This window comes from Pseudorca crassidens, chromosome 19, assembly GCF_039906515.1.
Source record: "Pseudorca crassidens isolate mPseCra1 chromosome 19, mPseCra1.hap1, whole genome shotgun sequence".
Taxonomy (NCBI): Eukaryota; Metazoa; Chordata; class Mammalia; order Artiodactyla; family Delphinidae; genus Pseudorca; species Pseudorca crassidens.
In genome coordinates, this window is record NC_090314.1 from 57,135,840 (window position 1) to 57,148,325 (window position 12,486).

At 58.5% G+C, this 12,486-nt stretch overlaps 1 protein-coding gene across 5 annotated transcripts in view; it reads right to left on the minus strand.

The window, feature by feature from the left end:
• Positions 1-12,486, minus strand: part of ITGB4 (integrin subunit beta 4) — a 31,471-nt gene that overhangs the window by 13,003 nt on the left and 5,982 nt on the right. For all 5 annotated transcript variants that reach the window (XM_067716802.1, XM_067716805.1, XM_067716804.1 and 2 more), the window contains exons 5-24: positions 12,261-12,465; positions 11,479-11,575; positions 11,122-11,293; positions 9,473-9,736; positions 9,063-9,152; positions 8,649-8,771; positions 8,074-8,238; positions 7,822-7,898; positions 6,900-7,102; positions 4,838-4,941; positions 4,619-4,717; positions 4,315-4,444; positions 3,451-3,573; positions 3,255-3,361; positions 2,459-2,492; positions 2,091-2,282; positions 1,724-1,827; positions 1,350-1,408; positions 1,195-1,218; positions 41-189 (exon numbers count right to left, since the gene is read on the minus strand). In XM_067716802.1, coding sequence (XP_067572903.1) covers positions 41-189; positions 1,195-1,218; positions 1,350-1,408; positions 1,724-1,827; positions 2,091-2,282; positions 2,459-2,492; positions 3,255-3,361; positions 3,451-3,573; positions 4,315-4,444; positions 4,619-4,717; positions 4,838-4,941; positions 6,900-7,102; positions 7,822-7,898; positions 8,074-8,238; positions 8,649-8,771; positions 9,063-9,152; positions 9,473-9,736; positions 11,122-11,293; positions 11,479-11,575; positions 12,261-12,465 — 2,521 coding nt within the window. The remainder of the gene's footprint in view (positions 1-40; positions 190-1,194; positions 1,219-1,349; positions 1,409-1,723; positions 1,828-2,090; positions 2,283-2,458; positions 2,493-3,254; positions 3,362-3,450; positions 3,574-4,314; positions 4,445-4,618; positions 4,718-4,837; positions 4,942-6,899; positions 7,103-7,821; positions 7,899-8,073; positions 8,239-8,648; positions 8,772-9,062; positions 9,153-9,472; positions 9,737-11,121; positions 11,294-11,478; positions 11,576-12,260; positions 12,466-12,486) is intronic.

A 12,486-nucleotide genomic window follows, 5' to 3' on the forward strand; every position in this document is an offset into this window, starting at 1 on the left:
GGAGGTGAGAGGGAGGGGCACAGGGAGCCTGGCCACCTACCCTGGTCTGCAGTGAGGGTGTAGTAGCCAGGGGCCACCTTGAGCTCGTGGAAGGCCCCCTGCTCCACATGCTTCTCCGTCAGCTTCAGCAGGGCCTGCTTGGCCGAGCGGGGCGCCATCAGCACCATGTCCACAATGGTGTGGTCCTGCCTGGGGGCGGGGTTGGGTGGGGAGGTGTCAGGCTGGCCAGGAGGCTGGCACTCGTCCCGCCCCGCCTACCTGTCCTCTCTCCATCAGGGGACGAGATTCCAGGAAGCAAAAGGCAGTCATCAGAACCAGACAGTCCTAGAGGCCCAGGCTGGTCCCAGCGTGGTGGGCCCCCTCACCCTGCAGTCAGCATCCTCATCTGTGAAATGAGGCTACTGCTCCCACCCACCTCACCAAGAAGGGCTGCTGAAGCAAAAGTAGAGTCAGGACAGCAAAGATGCGAAGGGTGTAGGCCCTGAAGCCAGACTGCCTGGGTTCAAATCCTGGCTCTGTATCTTAACAGCTAGGTAACCTTGGGCAAGCTACTTAAGCTCTCTGATTCTCGGTTTCCTCAACTATAAAACGGGAATAGCAATGGTACCTACTTGGATAAGAGAACCACACACATGAAGCCCTTAGAACAAGGCCTGGCCCGTTGTAAGCACTCAAAATGCTGGTCTGAATGGTTCTCACGGAAGGTGATGTGCTCAGTGAGAGCTGCATTCTGTTACTGCGCGCGAGTTCTGTCCTCTCTACATGCTGTTCCCACCCCCACTTTTCCCCTGGCGGGGCTGGGACTCGGGGTAGGAACTGGGAAGGAGGTGTGTCACCCACTGGACCATCTTCTTGGCACCCAGCGGTGCCTCCAGGATCAAGGCGTTTGGCGTCGGAGGAGGGCTGCAGCTGGGCACCGGGCTATCCCGGGTACTGGGTAGGGGGCTCTCGCCGGCACGAGGGCAAGGACTGGGTCTGCTTGGTTCCCTGTGGTTTTCCTGTTCTAGTACGGGGGCTGGCTTTTGGTGAGGGCTTCATACTGGTATTTGCTCAATGAAGGTCCTACCCAAAGACAGACAGACAGCCCTCCTTTCCAGTGGGATGAAGATGGAGATGGAGATTGGGGTGGGGGAGGGGGCAGAGGGGGCAGGTACTTGGGACTGGTACTACCCCACCTGTGTGTCTTCGACTCACTTTTTCCCGGCATTGGGCTGCTGCCTGTGGAGGACAAAGTGGGGAACGTGAGCCAGGTGGTCCCTGGGGTGGAGGCACGATCTGCTTGGGGGAGATCCCCTGGCGTTGGCTATATGGGCAGCACCCTCACCCAACCCCGGGCACCCAGGACCCACCGGAACTTGGTCTGCTGGAGCTTCTGCGCGCCTGTGATGTGCCTGTACACCTCGTGCAGCTGCCAGACAAGGAAGGGCTGTGAGGCTCGGGCCCTGGGGGAGCCTCTCCACCCAGAGCCATCCAGGCCCGGAGGACCTCTCGGGGTGGGCTGGGGGCGTGGCCATGGGCACGCACATTGCCTCCACCCTTCTGGAAGCATTTACAGGGAACAGATCCCAGGATGATCCCAGGCCAGGCACATGTCCAAGGAAGCCCTTCTTTCCTGCCTGGAAGAATCCAGGTTCCCCAGCTGCTTCCCTCTGCCCTCCCGCCACCTGGCTCACACCCAGCCCAGAGACGCCAGCTGCCTGCGATCGGCTTCTTTGGCCCTTACGTTCTCCTCCACCTCCTGGCGCAGCTGGTCACATTCTCGGGTGCCAGGCTTCAGTAGGTTCTCGGTGCAAAGGCGGGCAAGGCGCAGGGACAGCCCGTAGGGCGCTAGGGGCAGGCAGGGAGGGGTGTCGTCAGCCCCCTGCACAGTGGGCACCGCAGAAGCCCCGTCCAGGAGCCATGCTTGGATAGGGGAGCACCTGAGGCTTATAGCACCATCAGGAAGGATAGAAGGCAGCCAGGCCTGTGCCTGCACCCCAATACCCAGAGAAAATAGGAATGGTGTGATCCCGGACCTGGGAGCAGCGGTGAACGTGCCCCGGGCCCCAAGGGCAGCGCCAAGACCTGCGGTACCCAGCCCTAGCCCTCACCCAGCTCCGTGGGGTTGATGCCGGCAGCATGCGAGGCAAAGCCAGGCCGCTGCACGTTGTTGGTGGTCTTCCAGCGGACCGTGTCGCGCCCCTTGAGGTTCCCGCTGCGCAGCAGGGGCGTGTCCAGGTGATCTGAGGCCATCAGGTTCGCCCGCAGCATGTAGTGGTCTTCCTTGAAGCCCACCATGTGACCTGCGGGACAGGGTCCTCACACTGGGCTGCTCCCTAGACCTTCCCCACCACACCCCTGCAGGTGGGACCCCGGGGCCTCCCACCTCTGTTCCAGACTCGGCCCCCACTTCCCCTCCACCCCAGCTGGAAGAAAGAGCGGGCAGAAGCCCGCCACCCCTGCTGATGCTGGCCCGTACCTCGGTTGCAGCACGGGAGAAGGGCCAGGCAGGCCTAGGAGACAAGGTGGGTGAGGATGAGAGCTGAGACAGCCACCCCAGCCTAGGTAAGCCCCTTCCACCACCACCTGCCACCCACGCCAACGGTCCAGAGGGGGCAAAGGTGCCTTCCCAGACACCAGGATACCCAGGCAGCTGCAGGGGTCTAGATGTGTGGCACACAAGGGGGTACACAGAGGGTGACGGGGCAGAGGGTTCCCCAAATGTGTGCCAGGGGACCCTGGTCCTGCTGTATACTCTGGAAAGTAAAGGTTCTGTGATCAAACCCATTTGGGAAGCACGGAATTCCTTCCCCTTATAGTTTCACTATTCATACAACTAGATCAAAGGCTCTGAGAAGTCCTGCAGAGAAGAAACCGCTTTCTCAAATGTATTTGATCACAGAACTCTTTTTCTCTGTAACACACACTAATATCCCACAACGCTGGGGGTTACTGCAGAGAGTTGTCTCTGCTCCCTACAATTCAGTATCCCATGCCATGCCGTCCTCCATGTTTTCCTGTCTCCTGTCTTTCCTCCCCAGTAGACTGTCAGCTCCTGGCGGGCAGAGCCCTTCCTTCCCTGTTAGCTCTCGTGACCCTTTGCATGTGGCTGACCCCCGGGTAGGGGCTCCCAGGTATCCAGCCACTGATGGTTGGCAGAGGTGAGAGGCTGGCGTGGGGAGGGCACCAGGGCTGGGCAGAACATGTGGGTTCGCTTGGCCTCTGCCACCTACAGGGACCCTGGTGACGGGGGGAGACCCTGGGGGAGCCCCCACCTTGCAGCAGGCACAGTACTTCCAGCAGAGCAGGAGCAGCAGTGCCAGGAGCAACAGGAGGAACACGAGCAGGGGAACGAGCCACCAGAAGGTGCCGGGGGGGCAGTCTAGGGAGGAAGGAGAGGAAGTCGGTGCCGTTTCCCCCACCGGGGCCCGACAGGCCACCCACACGCCCCCGGCCGGCCCTCCAGCTCACCCTTCCTCCTCTGCACCAGGACGGTGCTGTTGGGCCCGGGGCCGCCATCACCCTCCACGGTGTAACTGTACGTACAGTCGTCATCCTCGTCCCGGAAGGAGCAGTACTCCACCACCTCCTCCGCTGCACCCACAGACGGTCAGCAGGGCACCCAACCCCACCCCGGAGCACCTTAGGGCCTGGTGGGGTGGCCGCTCCTCACCACAGCCCTACTCTGGGGCCCAGTCCGCCCATCACAGGGTGGGAGGCACCTCCCTGGGGAAGAACGCAAGTTCCCGGCAAACTGTGCATACAGATGGGGCAAGGCGGGGGCTGCCCTCCAGGAGCGTCAAAGGCTGCAAATCTGTGCCCGTCCTGGGCATCGCTCAGGAGCTGGGCTTCTACAACGTTTTTCTTTTTTCTTTTCTTTTTTTTTTGGCCACATGTGGGATCATAGTTCCCCGACCAGGGATCGAACCCACGCCCCCTGCAGCGGGAGTACGGAGTCTTAACCACTGGCCCGCCAGGGAAGTCCCTTCTAGAACACTTCTCTGACCTAGAGGAAAGGAGGCTGTGAGCCCCCACGGCCCAATTATGGGCCTTTGCCGTGTTCATGGCCCTACCCAGCTCTTTGCCCCCTGCCCAAGCCAGAAGCCATCTCCCCAGGTCTGGGTGCCCTGGCCAGACTGTGTGGCCCCTACCTGGGTCTGTGTGATCTGTCTGGGTTCTGTGACCACTCCCAGGTCTGGAACCCCTCTTCCTGGACTGCATGTCCTCAGTTTGGATTATGAGCCCCCTACCCAGCTCCACAGCCCTGCCCAGATGAGAGACACCACCTACCCCATCGGAAGCCCCCCTGCCTAGTCCTCTCTCCCTGCCCCATACCTTTCTTAAGCTCATCCACCATCTTGACCTTGAAGCTGCACTCCTTACACACGTGCCCCTTCTTTTCACCGGTGCCCCACGCCTGGCACTGCACACAGGAGCGCAGGTCCTCACAGAGGCCCAGGCGGATCTGGGTGGGCGAAGAGGGTCAGACAGGCACTGTGTTGGGCGGCGGCCCCTGCCAGGCCCGCTCCCACCACGTCACACCCTCGGGCAGCTCCTCTGGCACCAGGCTCAGCCCCTCTTGTCCGTCTTGCCCCGTGCCTAGGGTCCCCATGCCCATACCCAGTGAATCTGGCCTCACCGCTGAGTAGTTGATTTCGCAGATGGTGTCTGTGTAGAGCGACTGTTGGTTGCAGTGGCAGCGGCCACACTCGCAGTAGCCACGCCCATTACAGATACCCTGAGTCAAGAGGAGGCACCAGTGAGCCAGCTGTGCCCCCCCCCCCGCCTGAGAGGAAGGGTGGTCTTGATTGGGGCCCCCTCTACCGCCCCCCACTGTCTGCCTCATGCCCAGGCCTACCCCGTTGCTGTCGATGCAGGTGGCATTGCTGAGAGGACAGTCACAGCTCAAGCCTGTCCAGCCAGGCTCACACACACACTGGCCCATGGAGCAGCGTCCTCGGTCTGCAGAGAAGGGGAGGGGAGAGGAGAGGCACACTTGCACCTGCAGTCCAGGCTGCCCACTGGCTGGAGCTGCCTTGGGAGCTAGGATGTCTCCAGCCAGGGGGAGAGCCATCTCTTCGTCGCTTTCTTGGAACTCCCTTCTCTCCATTTCTCCTGCTCTATTGTGCCCTTCTACCTTCCACTCTGCAGCTGGGGAGATCACCCCAAAACACAAACACAATCATGTGTCTCCCCTGTTTAAGAACTTCTAATGAGTCCTGGCCAATGCAACAAGGTAAGAAAAAGAAATAAAACATAAGTTTTGGAAAGTTAAGAGATGAAAAACTGTCATCATTTGCAAGTATCAGAAACATGCCACAAAATAGCAAGAAGAATCTATAAATAAGTTATTAGATTTCGTAAGTGAGTTTAGCAAGGTGGCTGGATACAAGGTTAACATATAAAGAGTTAGAAAATGAAACTAAAAGCACGAGTGAGGACTTCCCAGGTGGCGCAGTGGTTAAGAATCCGCCTGCCAATGCAGGGGACACGGGTTCGAGCCCTGGTCCTGGAAGATCCCACATGCTGCAGAGCAACTAAGCCTGTGTGCCACAACTACTGAGCCTGCATGCCACAACTACTGAACCCCACGTGCCTAGAGCCCATGCTCCACAACAAGAGAAGCCACTGCAATAAGAAGTCCACGCACCACAATGAAGAGTAGCCCCTGCTCACCGCAACTAGAGAAAGCTCGCGCGCAGCAATGAAGTCCCAATGCAGCCAAAAATAAATAAAAAATAAATAAATGTATTAAAAACACACACACACACACAAAAAGAAACACACCAGTGACTCCCTTTTGTCCAAAGGATGAAGTCCAATATCCTTACTAGAATAGGGGTTGATTAACTACAGCCTGTGGGCCAAATCCAGCTCACCACCTGCTTTTGCAAAAGTGTTATTGGGACAGAGCCACACTCATTTGCCTGTGTATTGCCTAACGCTGCTTTCTGCTACAACGGCAGAGCTGGGTAGTTGTGACAGAGACCATATGGCTTACAAAGCTGAAAATATTTAATGTATAGCCTTTTAAGAAAAAGTTTGGACTACACTAAAACTGGACCCATCCTGGACTGGAACCCAAGCCCCTCGCAGTCTGGCCCTGCCTCCTTCCTGGCTGCATCTCCCTCCCCTCCTGTCTCAGCTTGGCCTGTGCCAAATGTCTACCTTTCTCCAGACGTCCTGGGTTCTCCCTTCATTTCTCTGAGCACACCCTGGGGTGGGCAGGTGAAGAGAAGAAATGGCAGACAAAAGCAAGAACGGAGGAAAGGATAGAAAAGCAGGGTCTTGACCCCCCCCCGTGGCAAGTATACAGTTGGGCCTTAATAAGTATTTGGTGAGTGGATTTTCATTCATTCTCCTCCATTTGCCCATTCAATACTTCCATATGGCCCCTGTGGGTTCTGTGACCCCTGCCCAGCTCCGGAAGCCCTGGCCAGGCTATGTACCCATGGCCTGGGCGCACACTGTGTTAGGCCCTGTGGGGCTACAGAGGATGCATTACTCCAGGCCCTGTCTGCTAGAGATGTAGCAGCTTCCGAGAGAGGAAAGATCGCCATGCCACATACCACCGATCACTGAGGTTGAGCTGGGTGGTACCCACTCTAGTGGGATGGGAGAGTGGAGAAGGGGGTGGGCACGGGCTGGAGGACCTCAGGGGGACATTCCACAATGGGGATTTCATGCTGGCAGGGGCCTTGGGCATCAAGTTTGCGGAGGAGGAGAGAGGTCCAGGTTGGGGCTGGACTTAGGAGAGGCACTCAGGGAATCTGGAGGAGGGCTGGGCCTGAACATGGGGGTCCCGACTCCCAGCGAGGCTCTCCCAACATGGGTTCTGATGGCAGAGCCAGAGGCGGCGGGCAGGGGCTGGACACCCAGGCCACACTCCCGGCTTCACCCCACCTGGGCCAGTAGCTCACCGTTGCAGAGGAACCCGGAGGCACGGGGGCACTGGAAGTTGTCGTATTCACAGAATTGACCCTCATAGCGGCCGTCACCATAGCACACGCAGTGGCCGCACTGGCACTCGCCCTGCCCCGAGCACAGCTTGTCCTCACCTTCCCGCTGGCAGGGCGCCAGGTCGCTCAGGGAGCCAGTGGAGCAGTTACAGGTCTTGCCGCTCCTGCGGGAGAAGCCAGTCACTTCTGCACGGCACAGCAGGAAAGATTTCACCATCCCATTTTACAGATGAGGAAGCTGAGGCTCTAAGTGGGCCCCTGTGGGTCTGAGTTACGTAGGCAGCAGGGGCTGCGCTGAGACTCAAACCTCAGTCCCCTGAGACCCTCCTCCTGTCCCTTCCTCAAGTCACGACAAACTTATTCAATGTCTTAAAGCTTGAAAAGCCCTTGCTCTTGCTAACATTCTCTTATGACTCCCGTCTGCTCAGGTAACAGGTGCCCATGGCTCAGATACTAAAGGCCCAAAAGGGATGGAGGGTAAAGTACGTCTCCCTCCTGCGTCCGACCCACAACACCCTAACGGCCACCACTGCCCTGATTCTTACGCGTATTTCCAGCGGTAATCCTATATAGCCATAGATTTCTTTTCATTTTTTGGCCACGCCAGGCAGCTTGCGGGATCTTAGTTCCCTGACCAGGGATCGAACCCGGAACCCCGGCAGTGAGACTGCTGAGTCCTAACCACTGGACTACCAGGGAGTTCCCATATCCATGAATTTCAAAGTGCTTTGAACCGAATCCACCTGCCAACTAGACATACCCCTTTCCTAGCCCTTTCTATGCCCAGCTGCCAACCCACACTCAGCAGCCTACTTGGTGTGCTCAGCCCCTTCTCTGGGAGCGGCTGGCATCCTGGGTGCTGGCTTCACCCTCCCACACTCACCAGCCCTCACTGCACACACAGTGTCCACACATGAAGTCCCCGTTGAAGCTGCAGCGAGGTGACCGCTCCTCTTTTTGCTGGAATGAAATCATGGTGGGGTGGCTCGGGGCGGCGAGGGACGCTGGACGCTGCCCCTCAGGGAACCCCGAAAGGGAGTTGTGGCCACAGGATGCTCTGCTGTGTTACTCACGGCCCTGGGGTGGTCGGCTTAGCCTCTCCCTCCCTCCGCAACCTGACGGGGCCGCATCATACCAGCTCACAGGAGCACACGTCACAGACGATGTCCACGTCCATCTTGAGGCCATTGGAGAAGGAGGGCTTCAGATGGATGTTGCCCTTCCGGTCCGCTTCTGGCAACTGGCACACGTGAGTCCCGTCCAAGTCCTCGATAGCCCGCAGCTGCACTTGGTATGTGCCCTGCAGGGACCCCACTGTCAGGCAAGGCAGGCCTGGACAGACCACCAGGGGGCAGTCGTGCCTGAAGTCTCTAGGCCCTCAAGCTCCAGGGATGTGTCTGGCCCCCGACACCCAGCTCCCTGCCCTTCCTCAGGGCTGCGAACTTGCTCCCTCCAGGCACAGCCACGGTGACAATAGCACCAACAGTAACCAGGGTTGCTTTTGGCCCACTCACTCATCTTAGCAACCCTGAGCTCCAAGCTGATTGGTCTCCAGTATACAGATGAGGACACGCCAAGGGGCTGATCCAGAGGGCTTCAAACCCAGATCTGACTCCGGAGGCCATGCTCTGGACCTCTGTTCGGGTAGACCCCGCCCCGCAGGCCGCTGTGCCCGTCCTCCCCTGCCCCGGGACCCCCATGGAGGCGTACCACTTCCCCCCGCCGGATGAGAAAGGACCCAGTGTTCGTCTTCTGGAACATCCTGGAGGTGACCTCCGTCCGCAGGCCTCGGGGGCTTTCCAGGGCCCGGATGTCCAGGTTGGAGCGGATGCGCTAAAAGAGAGCAGGCGATCAATGGCCTGGGGGTACCCCGGGCTCACCCACCCTGGCCTGGCCTATCTGTGCTGCACTCCCACCTACACGGAGGCCTGGGGTGCTGGCGGGGGTCGGGGGCGGGTGGGGGTCAAGGGAGAAGAGCCTGCAGGAACCTGGGGCCAGGCCCAGGAGGCGCTCCTCAAGGACTGCAGAAGACCCTTCCTCCCTCCTGTCCTATTTCCCAGTCCTCTGCCATTCAGCCTTCTCTCCAGCCCCTCCCCAGAAAGGCTCAGACTCCAGAGCCCTCACGTTGAAGGCATCCTGCAGCAGTTCCACGATGTTGGAAGAGTCCTCCTGCAGCACCCCCAGCGAAGAGACGGGAAAATACGAGGACAGCTTCTGCGGGAGAAAACGCCAGGCCGGGGCTCAGCCTCCCACAAGGGTCATCTCTCTGAATCCAGACAACACCTCCGGGGTTCGCTCACCTGGCAGATGGGGAAGCTAAGGCCTGGCGCCTGCTGTGCGTTCCAGAGCCTGTGCTCTCAGCCCCCACCTGCTTGGGAGGGGGGCTGGGGAATGGGCACGTGGACTCCTCTTCCCACCAGGGCCCATCCCAAGTTTCGGGAAGGAAGGGAGGAAGGCAGATGGGGGTGTCTGAGAAGTTCCACGGACCCTCCCGCTCGCCCCCATCCTGCCCCGTGAGGCCCCGGCCCCCGCACCTCGTAGTAACTATAGGAGTAGTTGGTGACTGCGAAGATGGGGATGATGTTGTGCCGGTCGAGCAGGCGCACCAAGGTGGGCACGGACGGGTAGTCCTGTGTCCCGTACTGGGTGTAGGTGCCCGTGGTGTCCAGGTGGCACTCCTCGTCGTTGCGCCTCATGATGCCAGCCAGCACGTTGGCGCCATCCGCCTCGTAGTGGAAGGCCGACTCGGTAGAGAATACCAGCAAGTGGGTGCTGTCGGGGCGCCAGCCGATGTGCCTCTGGGGAGAGCGAGGAGGGGTGCCCGTGGAGCAGGGGACACTCGTCACAGCGTCGTGCACAGTGACAGCGAAAGCACGTCCCAACACGGGGCTCAGCGAGGACACAGGATTAACAGCCTGACGCCCCCACGAATGACACACGTGACAGACAGCACATGAGTGATGACGGGCATAAACAGAAACCAGCGATGGGAAGTGGGAAACAGAAGCAGGGGCTGTGCCCACAGTGGGCGCCACGCAAGATGTGAACCAGGTTCATGCAGCTGTCCCCACAAGGTCTTAACCACTCTGCGAGAATATCTCAATTGCACAGAAAAATGTACACCATGCAGCATTCAGCGGAAGAGTTAAAATAGGTACAGCAAGCAGCATGTGACAATTTGTTTGAGAAATACATGGGATCGGGGCTTCCCTGGTGGCGCAGTGGTTGGGAGTCCGCCTGCCGATGCAGGGGACACAGGTTCGTGCCCCGGTCCGGGAAGATCCCACATGCCGCGGAGCGGCTGGACCCGTGAGCCATGGCCGCTGAGCCTGCGCGTCCGGAGCCTGTGCTCCGCAACGGGAGAGGCCACAGCAGTGAGAGGCCCGCATACGCAAAAAAAAAAAAAAAAAAAAAAGAGAAATACATGGGATGATTTTGAAAACCATGTATTACAAGAGAAAATGTTTATGATAGCATTAGGTGAAAAAAAAAAAACCAAGTTTCAGAACTATACGTACACTGATTCCAACTATATAAAATAAGGAAAAGGGAACAAAATATGCTGGTGGGGTATCAGTGGCTGTCTGTCTGATGGTGGTGAAATTATGGGCAATTTCTGTTCTTTGTTTTCCAAATTGTCTGTAATATGGATACATTATTTTCATTTTTATTTCTTATTTTTTAATTTTGTTTTATTTTTTGGCCACGCCATGTGGCTTGAGAGACCTTAGTTCCCCGAACAGGGATGGAACCTGGGCCCCCGGCAGTGAAAGTGCTGAATCCCTAACCGCTGGACTGCCAGGGAATTTTCTTTTCTGTCTGTGGATACATTATTCTTTAAATGAAAAAACTGATGTGCACATAAAAAGAGGCGCCCTCTTCCAGCACAGCTGGAGACGGGTATTAACAGGGAGGTTGGGTGGGAGGCTGGCCTCAGGGCACTGAAGATTCCAGAATCCCAAGACTCATGTCCGCCTCACTGGCCAACACAAAACCAGGCTGTGACTGCTCAGGCCCTGATACCTCTAAACTTGGATTGGAATTGAGGGTCCCCCAGTGGGTCTGAGCTTGTCTTAGGGGATGGGGGCCCCAGCCTGGTACCAGAGCAGGCCAGTGGGCAGCTCATGCCCTTGTTGAAAAGCACAGCCGGGTCTAGGCCGGCAGGACCTGCCCCGGCACTCACGGTGCACACGGCCGTCTGCAGGATGGCATCGAAACCTCCTTCGGGGGCGTCCAGGTTGCCTGAGATCCGCTCTCCCTTTAGCTTGTTCCGGAACTCCTCCACGTCTTCCGTCAGGCTGATGACGTTTTTGAAGGAGAAGGGGGCGTCACTGTTGGGCCAGGGCTCCTTCAACCTGGGCGGAGGTGGGAAGGAGAGAGTCAGGGAGGGAGAAAGTCAGGGGAGAAGATGCCCCCAACCCCCTGCCCACCCTCTCTAGGGACCGCCCCCGTGGCTCATTTCAACCTGAAGACTTCGAAGTGCTTGGGTGGAGAGGGCGTGGACCACCTGGCCAGGACCCCTGCCCCCTCGGTCACTCACTTCTCGGGCCTCATGTCTGTCTGAGGGACGCTAACTTTGTCCACGAACTTGCCAAATCCAATCATGTAGTCGCTGGTGAGCTGCCTCAGGACCTGGGCTAGGCATCAACAACAAAAAAAGAGGGGGCAGCTGAGCCCCAAGAACCCCACATCAACACAGGGGCCGGGGGCTGGCTTGGGAAGGAGGAAGAGGAAGAACAACTTATTGTCAGCACTTTGCATGTTGGGCGTCAGCTCGCGCACATGACAGCCCTTGTCCTTATTTACGGATGAGGGAAATGGGACTCAGGGGACCCAGAGTTGTGCATGCAGCTAGTTGGAGGGTGCGGCCGGGGAGCTGGACCAGCCGTCTGCAGAGCTGGGAATTAACCTCAGCCTCATGGCAGCTGGTGCCCTCCGTGTCAGCACCAGAGGAGGGACTTCCTTGGCAGTCCAGTAGTTAGGACTCAGCTTCCACTGCCGGGGGCGCGGGTTCAATCCCTGGTCGGGGAACTAAGGTCCCGCAAGCCATGAAGCGCAGCACATCCAAAAACACAAAAAGGACCCGAGGGCTCTGGTTCCCACCCGGCTGGGGCCTTCTCTGCACTCCCGAGTGGTTATTGGGGTCTGCACAGGACCCGCCTCTGAGAATGGGGGGAAGGAGTTCTTGGGGTGCTCAGATGTCCTGTCCTTCCTTGAGGAATGGGTGCAGCTAGCCTGAGCCCTGGCCTCCTGAGCAGGTGTCCAGCCAGCTTGGGGAGGCCACTCTCTCCATGCCCTGCCCTGCTGTCTTCCGCGCCGTACCCAGATCCTGCCCCATCTTCTTGAGGTTGTCCAGATCGTCAGACATGGAGTTGGAGAAGTCCATGAGGATATACAGGTCCATGGGGCTCTCCAGGGGCTCAAACACCTGCATCTCAAAGTGCCGCTCCTCTCCCGGCCGCAGCCGCACCCGCAGCCCCTGGGGGGACACCTGGCTACGGTGCAGGGTGGTGTCGATCTGCGTTTCCTGTGTCCAGGGGAGGGGGAC